Source organism: Stigmatopora argus, chromosome 8, assembly GCF_051989625.1.
Source record: "Stigmatopora argus isolate UIUO_Sarg chromosome 8, RoL_Sarg_1.0, whole genome shotgun sequence".
Lineage (NCBI taxonomy): Eukaryota > Metazoa > Chordata > Actinopteri > Syngnathiformes > Syngnathidae > Stigmatopora > Stigmatopora argus.
In genome coordinates this window covers 5,055,488-5,070,389 of record NC_135394.1, presented here as the reverse complement: position 1 = coordinate 5,070,389, position 14,902 = coordinate 5,055,488, and the positions used below count along the sequence as shown (strand labels likewise).

Genomic DNA, 14,902 nt, shown 5'->3' with positions numbered 1-14,902 from the left:
ATTTTTAGTACATGACATTCAATCAATTAAATGGGTGGCTCCTAATTATCTGAAATAAACTTAATTCAAGTGAGGAAAGATAAATATTTACTTTACAAGTAAATTTTTATGGTGAGCACCATTAACTGTTCTGCTTGCATCCCTAAAATTTAAGATAACAGCTCATGCCGTTAACTTAGTCTGGAGTAAGTGTGAGTAATATAGCCCAAAATGTATATAATCTTTTTTCAGGATTAAGAGAAAACATGAACTTTCATTAGGCTTCGCGTGCACGAGACATCATTTGTCTGATGTCATCATATAACAATATTTCACATTTCGTACCGCCACCAAAAATGCTCTGTTTACACTGGCAACTGTAAGTTATGGCACAGCCTTCGTCTGGAGTCGAATTTTAGAAAACTTAATCATTAGTGTAGCATGTATTAATGACATTAACATAACCTGATAGAAGCAACTGAAATTGTAGAAACAAAAAATAGAAATAAATCTCTCAAGATTCCAAATTGTTTCAATTTGCAGTATTTATTGTGCCATGTGAACATTCATCTTTCCACCCATTCTCTATAGTGCCTGCTTTCACTAGTGGAAGCTGGAACCTATCCAGGCTTACAAAATGTGGAATACACCATGTAGCCAGCCAATCATAGGCTAAGTAGACAGAGAAATGCATTTTCCCCACCAAGTTAGATTTGTGGCCTTTTTAATAGTTAGTTAGAGAGTGGATATCCGCTTTATGGTGAAGAAAGATGAATAAGGAGGGTTAGATCAGAATCCGTGTGGGTTTTTCTCCTTTGAGCCATCTTGTTATGAGCCAGTGCTGGCAGCATGATAAAATCGTACTGAATAGACAAAAGAGGCTTGTAGGAGTTGTCAGTCTAGTGAGCGGATGTCTAAGAGAATGTTGCATTCAAATTAGAATTTGAAATTGTTGTTGAAACCCTTTTCCAAACCCGACATAGTCTTCCACTGATATATAGTCCGAATAGGTTTTGTAGTTTTCCATACAGTAACTCAATAAATCAATATATGCAAAGCAGATCATAAGACTTAAACTTAAAAAATATATAAGCAGAAGAGATTGCATGGTTGCACATACAGTATTATACCCACACGCATACATCTTAGCAAAATAAAATGACTTAACAATGATTTCTCCCTCTGAAATTTTATATTGAATTTTTTAAATTTGTTTTTGAGCCAATGGAGACGTATATACTTTTTATCAGTAGAATAAGAACAAGGGTCGGACTTACACCTCCTTTAGAATAAACACCTAGGTCACGTGTGTCAAAGTGTTGGCCTGGGGGCCAAATCTGGCCCCCCGCATCATTTTGTGTGGCCCGGGAAAGTAAATCATGTGTGATTTTCTGTTTTAGGACCAAATTAAAATGAAGAGTATAGATGTATATTAAATTTCCTGATTTCCCCCCTTTTAAATCAATAATTGTAATTTTTAATCATTTTTTTCTGTTTTTAGTTCAAAAATTATTTTGTAAGATCTAAAAATATTTTTAAAAAAAAGCTAAAATAAACATTGTTTTAGATCTAAAAAAACTGAATATTCAGGGCTTTTAATCCAGTTCTTTTAATCCATTTATATAAAAAAATCTAAATATTATATCTAAAATGGTCCGGCCCACGTGAAATCAAGTTGACGTTAAAGCGGCCCGCGAACCAACCCGAGTCTGACACCCCTGACCTAGGTGAACCTAGCATACTAATTAATGTTGATTTAAAAAAAATAGCATAAAAACTTTAAACCCTTCCAAGTTAAGGGAAACTGACACTACAAAGGAAAACACCATATCTCTCTGGCTACATCATTTTTTTCTAGTAAATTTAGATTTAATGGAAAAAGAGGCAGGGATTTTTTGCGGACACCATTGCAACAATCTGTTATTTCGGTGGTAAGGGTCTTTGGGACTGAAACTGAAAACCCACTTTTAGTCTTATTTCAGCCACACAATTTTTAATTCATCACTAGTAATGATGTTTGGCTCAGCCAGAAGGATGATTCAGCTGAGGGTTAGTTTGAACTGACATACCTTGTTGACCTAATAATTACTCACTTCTCTATTGCCACATTCTATCATTGTCAAAGACTCCTTAGAAGCTTTAGTCTACAGGCATGGTCATGAAAAACGACTGCTTCACTGAAGTTGAATGTCAAGGAGTGTGTCATGAACCAGATGAACAACAACGAGAGCCAAAATGCTTGTCTTCGTCGCTGTAAATTTGAAGTTCTGCTAGAACAAAATGAATTTGACTCTGAGGTAGCTGAGTAGCTTTAAGGTTAACCATTCGAAAAGGTGATGGCATCAAAATAAGGTATGTACAGTGGTACCTCTACATACGATCTTAATTTGTTCCGGGACTGAGCTCGTATGTCGATCTTCTCGTAACTCGAGCGGACGTTTTCCATTGAAATGAATGGAAAACAAATTAATTCGTTCCAACCCTCTGAAAAAACACCAAATCAGGATATTGGATTGGAAAAATTTTTTTATTTCTTCTAATTCGCCATCTATTAACAAAGTAACACGTAACAAGTGGTTTAGAAGTGGTTTAAAAAGACAATGATAAACAGCCTCTCATGTCATGGCCACCTGGCTTTCTCGGATCTCAACATTTTTCTCGTATCTAGAGCGAATTATTTGCTTGAAATTTTCCTCGTATCTTGAGCATCTCGTAGGTAGAGCTGCTCGTATGTAGAGGTACCACTGTACTTGAAAAAAGGACCCAGAGAAAGGAGTTCTTGAATTAAGGCATGTTTGGCACTTTACTACTGGTAGAGATGCTGACTATTATATTGTATTTAGTTAGGGTTGCAAGATTTTGATCAAAATGTTTAATTGCGATTTTTATTTTTTCTGTCAAATATTGCTATTCCTGATATTTACGTCACACCTTGAAATGCTTAAAACCGGATTTTTAATAAAACAAGACACGTCAATTTTGTTTTCAAACTTCTGAGTGCGTGAAGGGTCGCAGCTGCGTTGTGACAAGGATACATTTTGGCATATTAAACGATACAGGGGGTGCTTCATTCAATTCATCACACACATTCTGGTGTATTACAAGGCTATAGTTTTCTTATAGATTTCTTTACAGGGCTTCAATGGAGTGGACAAATGATGAAATTGCACAAGTTTGATGGCAATCATTTGCCATTTCACATTTCTCTTGGTTTGACCTTGACCCTCAAAGACCATGGAAAAGAATCCTCGCAAGCTTATTGCATTCTTGGGATTTTAACTTATCAAATTTCTTTGGTCTTTCAAATGAAAAATTTAAATACTTTGTTGCTGTCTTTCTGAGAACAATTTAAAGCACTTTCCCCTTTTCTGGTTGTGTTGGGTTAAAGTTTAGTCTAAGGTCTTTGGCAATGAAAGTGAGCTATTCATGCAGCTTAGACTCCCTTGGAATGAGCTTCTTCATCACTATTTGTGTATTGATCTCTTCCTTCTTGGAGGGTCATGGGTGTTTCAAGCATTCAAATCAGACAATGCCTTGCAGCCCCCTGTGTGTCTCGTGAACATTTTTAACATCACTGTGGAACTGCTGCCTTTGCACACTGGGCTCAGTTCTACTCTGTAGGGAAAAGACTACAAAGACATCCAAACACAAAAAATACTGACCTTGGAACTTGTTTGAAGTTAATGAAATAGTTTTAGTACTGCTGGGTCATTTTATGTCATGACCACACGATTTCTTCTGTGCTTTTCCTCCCCTAAATCCATTCATTTAAAAAAAATCCGACTCTATTAAACCACTCAATGTATCACGTGCCTGAGAGTTGAACCCGTGGGGTATAATTGACTAGTTGGAATGAGACATGCATGTTTTAAGTACTGTATATGTACATTGCAATGAGCTTTTAAAAAAAAAACTTGCTATTTAAGCCTGAAATACTCAGTATCGTTAAGATGCTTTTCCACCAGTGATATGGGTCTTGTAGGATAGAATTACATTTACATATTACAAACTAAAAATTTTGTTTCCACCTCCAAAAGTTTAACATTTGGAGATTTAGCGCTCCTTGTAGATGTTGACTTGGGTATTATATCACATTATGTTGATAAAATATCTGCACCAAGTAAATATACATATTTTTGTGATTTTCTTATGTGGCTGACTACATTTAAGATTTAATATTGACATTTAGACTTTTTGCTCTGATTGGTTGTTGGCAACTGTTTTTATTAAACAGTCCATTAGTGAGTGGGTGTGTATGAGGCACAAGTTGGGCCAATGTTAATTTTGGCACTTCATAGATAGCTTGTTAGTAGGGCTAGACTACCTCACCTTGCATCATGGCGTTCATGATTTTGGTATTCATTGTGGTCAATGGGAGTGGAGGGAAATTTTGCTGTGAACCATCAAAGCTAAGATGGCATGTATTGTGTGGAGGAAAGATGCTGTCATGCATTATCATCAATTTTTACTTTAGAGCCATTTTCAATTCTCCCTTGTTATTCCCATCGCTTTTGATTATCCACAAGCAAATTGATCAATCCTTTGGGGATACGAATCCACTTTCAACAAATGATTCCAAGATGCTAGGTTCCAATGTAAACACCATGTCAGGGATAATGACAGTCTACATTTGTCATGAGATAAGACAAAAGCAATATGAATTGGCACTCGTGAACAGATTGAGATAGGGGGAGAATGATTTTTTGCGTTAGTGTCTAAACGTGTTTGTTTTAGCGTGACTGCAAACTAACCTTAATGTTTCACACAGGATTTGGAGCACAACACAGTAAAATAATATTAAAATGTCTTGCATAAACAGGCTTGTTTACACTGGAAAGTTGGCGATATTTACTTCTGTCTTGCAGTCTTGTGTTTCCCTTCATCCCTTTCACGATATTTTATGATATTTCTTCTTGAGGATGTAAGATTGTTGTGTTTTTGTTGATCTTAAAATCAAGGCATTGGTTGTTTTTTTGTTGTAACTGGCCACCGTCTGTCGTGCTACCTGTATAGTGGACCCTGGGTTATGACATTAAGCCGTTTCAGAGTTGGGATCGTAAGGCAAAATCGTCGTATGGCAGGCAATATAAATTATTGTTCTAGTTATAGAATTAGAGTTTGAATTAAGCACGCAAAATTCTCAACTGCGCAAGCAATATACAGCACTGTCAGTTAGTACACATTAAAAACTGTGATGTTCTGTTCTTGTAATTAACTAAGTTGTTAAACTAAACCAGACTTCTGAAACCGCCAACAGATATTTACCATGTATGCTATGTTTTAATGTTTTGTTGCATGACTCTCTTTTTTAGTGTCTTGCTGCTAGGGTTAGAGCCCATACATTTGCACTAAGATTCCTAAGAAGAAGTCTACTTTCAAGTTAACATGTTACTTATTGAAGGATTTTCAATTACATTCTCACACAAGCATGGTGCACAATTAAAATTCTGTCTTTTTTCAGTCAATCTTTGTTCACTTTGGCAGCTTGGGGCAGGGGACAAATCACCCCCGCTCTGCTTTTACTGCTTATGCACTTTGAGTCACAGCAGCTTCTCATATTGGCCCGGGGCCTTGAGACCTGGGGGTATGAATATGGAAGAAGGGTGTCATAAACGTCAACATCAGAGTATCTTTTATGATTCCCAGTGGTAGGTTATGTTTATTCTTGAAAATGTTTCTATTACTATTTAAATTCTCTGATATGTGGCATCGCTTCTGTTTATGACTGAAACTTAAGTTATTGATCACCGATTGTATTTGTCTTTCGGATGGTACAAATGGTTTCAGTGAAAGAGCAACGACTTGAATATAAAAAAAACTTTCCATCTTTTTATTAAAAAGAAAGTAGCATTTCAAATTATAAAAAGCAGAAGAGATGGATGGATAATATTCTGGGTGCTGCAGCCTATCCCAGCCAAGACCGTGTTAATTAGTGGACAGTCAATCGCAGGGCACAAGGAGATGGACAACCATTCATGCTCACACATACGTAGGGGAAATTTAGAGTGTTCAATCAGCCCAGCATGCATCTTTTTGGGATCTGGGAGGAAATCGGAGAACCCGGAGAAAATGCACGCAAGCCCAGGGAGAACATGCAAACTCCACACAGGAAGGTCCAAACCTGGGATTGAATATTCGATATCAGAACTGTGAGGTTGATGCGCTAAACATGAAAAAGTTACAAGTTACGGTCTCCACATTCCTTGTTTCTTTTGCTACGACAGGAGAACCCATGTGATTTTTCTGTGATCATGTAAGCACACTGACAAATTATATTTCACTTGGATGCATTGACAGCATCTACAAAGACGATTTTATTCCTCCATCCATTTCAAATTGCTGACGTGTAAAGATGCTATCTTTGCCCTTATCAATTGACCCAGATGTTTCAAAATGTTAGCATGAACACGCCTTTATTCACCATCAAAATGCCAGTTCATCATACAGAAAAGGCCTATAGAAGAACTCTCCTTTCGAGGAGAAGTTGTGAAAGTGCCGCCCGTGGCTTATTTTCCAAATACTGGGGCAACACACAGGTTGGAAATCATATACCTGCATGTATAGATGATCGAATGTCATTCATGAATTTGGCCATATCTTTTCCTCTTTTCTTTTCTTTTGTTTTCTATTCCCACATTGTCTGTTGTCATTCAGTTTTTTCAATGCTCTGCTTACCTTGCCCAGTCTCAGCCCTTCTCTTTCTGGGCTTTTGCTACCTGTGGCCTCTTACCTGGCCGGCCTGGCCCACAGTCAACGGGAGGCAGGCAGCCTGACTCTCTCTGAGCAGCAGGAAGCTGCAGCAGCAGGGGTTCGGCTTGTATGGTGCTGCCGGCTGTCTGTCAGAAGTCCTGCCAAGCCAAGGATGAGAGACCTTTGCTCATGTGGTATTGGGATACAGAATAAAAATATTTTCTATCTGACGGCAGGCATGGGGAGGCAGTCGCAGTGTGCTCAGATTGTATAGTGGAGGTAGAAAACAGAGTTCTGGGTGTGTTCAGTTACTTGTTTTCTGATGTGTGTTGATTTAGGATTTAAGAATGTAAGAAAAGAGGAGAATGACTTTAATGAAGTACTACTCCACGAAGTCGAGGTATTCAGCTTGAATTCAGAAACAATACTTAAGGTTGGGTATATCTGCACCTATTCTAAAGTGAAAGCCTGGCTGGATTCCCAACTAGTTCGGGTTTGATTGTTTAACAGTGAATATTTAACACTGCGGCGCAGTGTGAGACTTGGTTGCAAATAGCACTTAGCAAGCGACATGGCAGCATAAGCCTGTGTGATGCTGGGCCTCGATTCTGAAGCCCATTAGAAAACTGCAGACAAGTAGGATGCATCTTGAAATTCTGATTTGAGGAAAAAGGCAGATGGCATGTGCTGGTGGTGTCGCACTGTAAGGAAAAAACACCAGGATTCCCTGATGAAAGCAGATCCTGCTCGCTTTGAACAGCGAGTCTGTCATGGTTTGTGTCTGCTGTGTGGCTGCAGGGTCAAACTGTGATACGCAACTCCTGGAATTTGTGCTTTTTAGGTTTTTCATGTTCAGATCAACTGAGGGGAGTAACAGTTGCGGGTGCGGGGGACAGGAAGTCTCATTAATATTAATATTGTAATGTTTGAAGGAAGCAGGGAAGACCTCTCTGGTTCAGCTGCTTTCATCTGTTGTTTTGTAGCTTTTTATTCTCTCTTTCCTCCTGTTTTTCTGTAGTGCTAAGTAGTTTTATTGGAAATCTGACAATCATTACAATTATAGCTTATTACCAAGCCTTACTCACAACTGATATAAGAATTTTACAGAAATTGCATATGAACTATGGTGGAAAAATGTATGCACTTTAAGAGTGTTGAGTTCCTACATTTGTGGCCCTTGTGCAAATCCTGACCCAGGTGCCTTCCTATGCAGAATAAGACAAATTATTCTTGATGCCTCACGTTTAAACGGTACTTTATGCTAGTAGAGGATTTTTCGTAAATTTTCTTGTCATTACTACTAAAAGGTTCTGTCTAAAAAGAGGACGGTTGAAAATATCAAAATGACTGGACCTATGTAATTTTCCATCCAGAACATACATTTGACACTCAAATCTCACTGTTTTGTACCAGTTCATAGTTATTCAATCTCAAAAAATTTATGAGGAAGCACCCCCTTCCTGCATTTGTTACTCGAACCTAACAAGGACAATCACAAAACATATTTTTAAAACGAGACACAAACATTATTAAAGGTATTGTGATATTATCAACCTTTGATGGCTAGAAAGCTTGTCTTCTTTCTGAAAAATTTTTGAGAGGCGAGCCAGATGTGTCAACGTGTCAGCTTGCATGTAGACCTGTCGCAAACCCGTCCTTAAAGGGCCGCAGGGGATGCAGGTTTCATTCAAACCGAACAATCAGTTGATTGCAGCCAGTTGCTACTTGTTTTAGAAGGTCCCTCATTGGTTAAACTATCGACACCGGATCGGTTGAAACAAAGACCTGGACCCACTGTGGCCCTTTGCTTAATCAGTTTGAGACTCCTGATGTAGACTGTTGCAACAAATCTATTGCAGAAAAAGACCAGAAGTGCAGCGTGAACTAGTCCCATTTCAATTCAATGATCCACAACTTTTTTTCTGCAAATATAGTAATGTATTCTCTGAATACATTACGCGCACAGCTAATTATACTTACAATATAACGAGTCCAGGTTTAATTTATGATCAGATAATTAATTGAAACAACTCAAATCATTTGTGTTAGACATTTTCGTGTTTGTCCCTTTACCTCTCAACCTATCCCTTTTTCCCTAGAAACCCTACTGGGCTGTTGCAGCAAACAGAAGCCCAGCCCTGTGGTGCAAAATGTCACATTGAATATCCCAATGCCAGAGGTGATTAAGCTAATTTGGTGGTCACTCAGTGACACAGCTAACAAACAAAGCCTTTATTGGTCCTCAAGCCCTGCAAATTCTGCTCTGCTGGGCGATGCCCTGCTTTGCATTGTGAATACCATGAGTTGTTGCCTCCTGGCACTAATGCAGCTCAATGCCCTGAGATATTTGTGCAGATCTGGATATAGATATATAATATTTCAGAAAATAGAATAGGTAAAGTTTAGGATCTTATGTTACTTAATTCAGTTCTGTGTTTGGATGTGTGGCTTGTTTCATCTTACATTGACTTAAAATCATGTTGGAATAATTTTAAGTTTCCATATGAAAAGAAAAAGATTTCAATTGCAGTGTTCTGACTTGTGCCCTGTTCACGCTTTATGTTAACATGCATATTCAAATGAACGCCAGCAGAGTCCAACAAATATTGGGGAATTATTTTGTTGTCGAAAGCCCTGTTTTTCTGTTCTTCATGTTGTCGTTTAGGAAAAAAAACATTCATTAGCTATTTGAGCAGTGACAAAAACAAAATATATTAGGGTAAAAGTATCTATCAGTAAAGTATTACTGATTTTCCGGTGATTTTATGTGGTTTTATTTGGAGTGCTGTCTTACCAAATGCTATTTTCTCATGATTGAAGCAGAATTTGTAATTCAACCATTGTAATGTCAATGCCATGAAAGCAAAAAGAAAGAACTGATAAGCAAAAAAAAAATTGATGACAGATGTCAAAGTTGTAAGACTTCTCAACAAGTGATGCACTTTTTGACTTTTCCTATATTACTGGTTAAAGGGTGGCCCAATGAATAGATATATTAAATATTAACTGGCATTTCAAATATGAACGTGTCTTGCAACTACCCTACACAAAATATATATGGTGTTTTGCTGTCCATCATACGCAGACTAGCAATACTCATTTTTCTAAAAGAGGAAAATAAATTGTATTCGCTGATTTTTTTTTTCTTATTTATTTTTTAAACTCTCGTATTGGTGTCAATCTGAGTCACCGTTGATTTTTGCACAGCTCTAGCAATTATTGCCTCCAAGGTTACCCTCAACTAAATGAGTGTTTTCACTCCTTTACAAATCAGATCATTGCACACATCTTGGATCGCACTGCATATTTTGCAACAAGACTCCTTTTCTTATTCCTTTGGCTTTATTTCTTCTCAGTGATTGACAGTATAAATAATTTTCACGAAGAAAAGGGTATTGTGCTGCATTTATCTGGTCCTGTGCCTGTTGGATATACTTCTTTTATCATTAAAATTGGAGTTTATCTCTTACAAGCTTGAATATAATAGTTTTCTCTGTGATCATTAGCATCCTCCTTGGCTGCCGCCCCCTGCTTCTGGAATGAGCACATCAAACGGTTTTGTGTACGAACGAAGCCGTCTGGCTGACTCCTGCTTTTTGCTGTAAGACACCTGCTGAATTGATTGACAGGCAACAAAGATCCCCTTACTATACGAGTGTTGTCAGTGCTGCTGTAGAGTGGGCAGGACAATAGAGCAGAGAGGTGGCCTGGGCTTTCAGCCATGTGCCAGCCAGCTCATGATAACAGCAAGCATAAGCCGCGCAGGACAGAGGAACATGAAGAGGCTCTACTGTCAAAGGTGAATTGAGGGGCTGACACCTGCATGTGCTTGAGGTTTTTTTTTGTCGCATAATGGTGGAAATCCGAACCATAAAGTAGGAGGTTAAAGAGAATACAAAAGTGCAGGTGTACATGCACTGTAGACTTGGACAGAACAGTTTGTATGAAAGTCTAGCTGTTTATTTTTCATCATGCGGCAAGTGAAATGCACTCTAAAGCAGAGCGCTGTGCTAGTTTTGTCTGGATGGTTGAGAAATAAATCAATTCAGGCCTCACATGAAGCCCAAGCTTTTTGTGCTGTGCTGTTTATTTTTGCAGTAAAAATAATCATTAGCCTATAAAATTCCAAAAGTGAAAAATGTAAAGGAGGCGTATAAATAGTAGGTGGCATGCAACATTATGGATCTGTGGCCTTGTACTCTCCCTGAGGACCTCAGTGGTTTTCTTTTGTCTCGATTCCCTTTTTGATCAATTTCCTGTTCTGCCCCCAACAGCGCTAGAGTGAAGGCCTGAGTTATGCAAACAAACCCAGCATTCCATTTACAAGAGACGTAGCTATTAATTCAAATAATCCCACTTTGGAATAATTTCATCTGTTTAATGTCAGCCTTGCTGTTTATTTCATATGTTTGATCGCCGGAGCTGAAAAATAAGCAAAAATGTAATCAGCTCCCTGATCTTTTTTTTGCTTGCTTGGCAGGAATTGCGAGACATACCGTAAGGATCTAAAGTGTGTTTAGCTGGCTTTGCAAAGTGAATTTCAAATATTTCACCATATTCTCTTTTGTTATGGATGAAGAAACAGTTTCCTCTTTATTTTGTATTACACTGAATCTTGGGCTTTCTCAAAAACTCTAGAATGGCTGACATGCTGGTGTGTAATTGGTGTGGTGCTCATCTCGTGCATGTCCAATGTAGATGAGTGTTGCACATTTGGGCTAATGAGTTTGCTTAGTGATTAAAATGAATTTCAGAGTATGCTGCTTTTTTGTAGTATCTGGACCCCTCCATCATTAGTGGATGGTTTCCTCTTTTTCTGTATCATCAGTGTTATTCCGGCAGCGGATTCATTCAAGGCCTGGGGTTGGCTTTCATGAACACAAACTCAAAGGTTTCTCCACTTCTTGTAATCATGGACACCACTCTTCTAGGCCTTCCACTGTCGTCTTCTGGCTCCTCAAAGGTGCCTTTGATTTTCTTTACATCTTAAACCCGGGCCGGATAGTGTCACTTTATGTTTCCGCTCCCCTTTAACTATGCAGCCCAGCCCCACTTCTCACCCTATTTCTTGTCCCTTTCTTTTCGCTCTTTTTTTATAAACACAAGCTCATCAATTTCTGTTTGTAATTTTTTTTGCCCCCAATCGAAGCTGATTTAGCGTTTCTTTATTTCATGGAACTTGCTTTGCGCTTTGTTTTATCCATGTCCCTCTTCCAGGCTTCCTTGAATTACCTTTTCATAATTGACCATCTCTCTTTGTTTTACCGCTTTCCCCATTGTAAATGAATAATAGAGCAAGGGGAAATGAGGATTTAAAATAAGCTAATGCCAGCAAATACTTTTATGGCACACAGTTCAACAGGCTCTTACAGAACCACGATGATTTTATGGCTAACAAGTGCAACCCAACCACATTTTTGCTGTGCGCAGCCCCTGAATGCCTTACCCCAATTAGACTTGGTTCAGTTTTGCTTCTTCATGGAAGTTAGTTTTACCAACACGGCAAAAGCAAATGTATTCTTATTTCATTACATTGGGATTTAAATTTGATTTTGTCTAGTTTCATGCTTATTTTTATTTTATTTTAGGTTTTGCACTTTTCAACACACCTTTTTATTGTAATAAATCTTTCTCTTTTGAACTAATGTGGCGCTTTCAGATAGGAGAAATATATGATATGCATTTTTCAAGCAGCTTGATCATCAGTTTGTTTTCCCCCACTGTGGCTTCCTCTTGCAATCTTGATGTATGAGTGTTCTATGGTGATAATTAACTGAACATACTTGACAGCAAGCACGGTAGCAGGTACAGTAGAATTGATGAGCAATTCTTTCTGTTTCTTACCCCGTCTTGAAGAAACTTACTTAGCAAATTATGGTTTGGTTATTTAAAACAACCAAATAACTTCAAGTTTACTTCTGCTATCTTGAAACCTTTAAAGCAACAGATTGTTTGGGATGTTTATATTGCTGCCTTGCTTTACTTTGCCTTTCAGATTTGTATTGCTGATGTGAAAAATTGGGCATCACGCTGCAGAGTTTGTGATATTTTATACATCAAAGGTTTCTGTTATCCTCATTTTTTTCATAGTATTTTCGCTCATTTAAAACATGTTTCTGAACATTTTTAAAGTCTATCTTAACAATGACTTTAGGGGTTTTCCTTTTCTCGTGCTCAAAGGAAACATTCTATCACCGCTAGAGATGGTCAAAATTCTTGTCCCTTGTCTCTTATTTTTGAGTATATATCTCTCGAACACTGCCTATTTCTTTGCGTAGCTGGTGCAAGCAAGCACAGTAGCCAGTGTATAGAACTTTGTAGACAGATAAACAGTGCCCTGAAGCGGATAAAGATCCTTAAGCATGATGTACACCTCACCTACATTGTTTGACCTTTTTGCATTTTGCCATTCCCACTGCTTTCCTCAACTTTTCTACATTCTACTTGACAGAAATGGATTTGTAAGGGTTTTGGTTTTTGCTGAAATGTTAGCCTTAATCTAGTCCACCACTCAAACCTTAAATGTGTATACATCTACTTTGATTGGTAACTGATTCAATTAATTGGGCTGTTTTGGGGGGTGCCATAATTCAACCTGTCAGACTTAAGTGATCTTCTCATCGGTTGCCAAGCTCAAATGTCCTTGGGTTATTTTGACACAAAGGCAGGCAAGAACACGATGTTTGAAGAGGAGTCATGTTGCCAGCATCAATCTAGCAAAACACACAGCTAAAGTGCAGAGTCAAATGGCAGGCAGCAAGGCCACTCGCAGAGCAATTGCCATATGCTTAATCACGTTAAAACAGATAACATTTTTGGACTGCATTTACTTATAAAACTAAATCCAATTGGCAATGTTATATGAGCTACATTGACATTAAGACGTTTACATCTTCAGCCTTTTTCAGCAATGCCCTGAAGTCCAGTGATGTAACAGTGTTTTTCACCCTAAACACATAATATCCATCTGATTAACAGACATCAAGCTGAATGTACTGATTTTGGCACATTCGGGTAAAAAATTAAATGATTGTGAAGACATAAGCGAAATATATAGGGCATTCTGGAAATGCCATGACGTCACCTGAGGTGAATAGGAATCAGCATGCTCGTTCTAGTCTAAAGGGTAACTGGACCAAATAATATTTTCTATCAATAGTAACTTGGCGATTGACTGGTAGATTGCGCCGGACAAGTTTGAGCACCAATGGAGCAGCTTCCTTGAATTGCCCAGTCATTCACAAGCAAAGATGGGGTGAGTTTTAACTCTTTGCAAACAAGTGCATGAAAAGATAGGGGAACAATAATCTTGGATGCCAAGCACATAGTATAAGCGTAGGAGCAAATGTTCTTTATTTTTTCATTGAAAATCAAACAAACTATTTATTATGCAAGTGGTACATGGCATAGTTATATACAATAGTTTCAGGGGAAAACAGCATTGGAATGTTTTTTCCTGAGATGACTATTATAACAGGTATCACCTAGTTATGTGTTTATGGTCGGTTTCATGACTTTTTTTTATGCTATATGGACAACCAACCCATAGTGAGCCATCTTTTCAATCAATGTGTACTGTACCTCTTAGGCTGTATGCCAGAACATGCAATTATGCAGCATCCTTGGCATACAGTCCTATCCAGTCCACTCACCTCTGTGTGACCTATTTTCTTCGAAAACATAGAAATATGTGAAGCTGCTGAAATATTTGTAGCTATAACCAGAAATTCGCATGAAACATGCTTCTAGGCAAGCCAAGTGGATGTAAGGGTGTAGCGTCATTATCTCTGTTTCCAGAAGATTAATGCAATGGCGTTGCATGGTGCAATGAGAGAGCTCCACAGAGGAAGTGTCAGATTCACTGACATGACACCGGATCCAATTCTCTGTTGAAATCATATACTCACTGCTCGGATAGTTGCCTAATTCAAAAGTTTGGCTTGTGGAACACATCCGTTGTTTTAGGTTGCGATTTTCTGCTGTGAAAAATTACACAATGAACTGAGTAACTCTACTTCATACTGCTGTTGTATTAAGCCTCTATTTTTTGTTTTTCTTATACAGGGGGAAACAGATTTAAGGCCTTCACAACATGGATATGGACGCTCAGCCTCAAGGACAGCAAGCCGCTGTGCCTGTGTTTCAACCACAGGTAGAAATTTGACACAGTCTTTGTCTAGTATTGCAGGCTTTATTTAGTGGACAATGCATTTGTGGTGCTAAATGTATTGAA

At 38.2% G+C, this 14,902-nt stretch overlaps 1 protein-coding gene across 4 annotated transcripts in view; it reads left to right on the top strand.

Moving 5' to 3' along the window:
* nek7 (NIMA-related kinase 7) overlaps window positions 1-14,902 on the top strand; it is a 75,279-nt gene that overhangs the window by 3,105 nt on the left and 57,272 nt on the right. For all 4 annotated transcript variants that reach the window (XR_013301247.1, XR_013301245.1, XR_013301246.1 and 1 more), the window contains exon 2: window positions 14,734-14,821. Coding sequence is in view for 1 of the 4 variants with exons in the window: in XM_077606718.1 (XP_077462844.1) it covers window positions 14,762-14,821 (60 nt within the window). In the remaining 3 variants the exon portion in view is untranslated. The remainder of the gene's footprint in view (window positions 1-14,733; window positions 14,822-14,902) is intronic.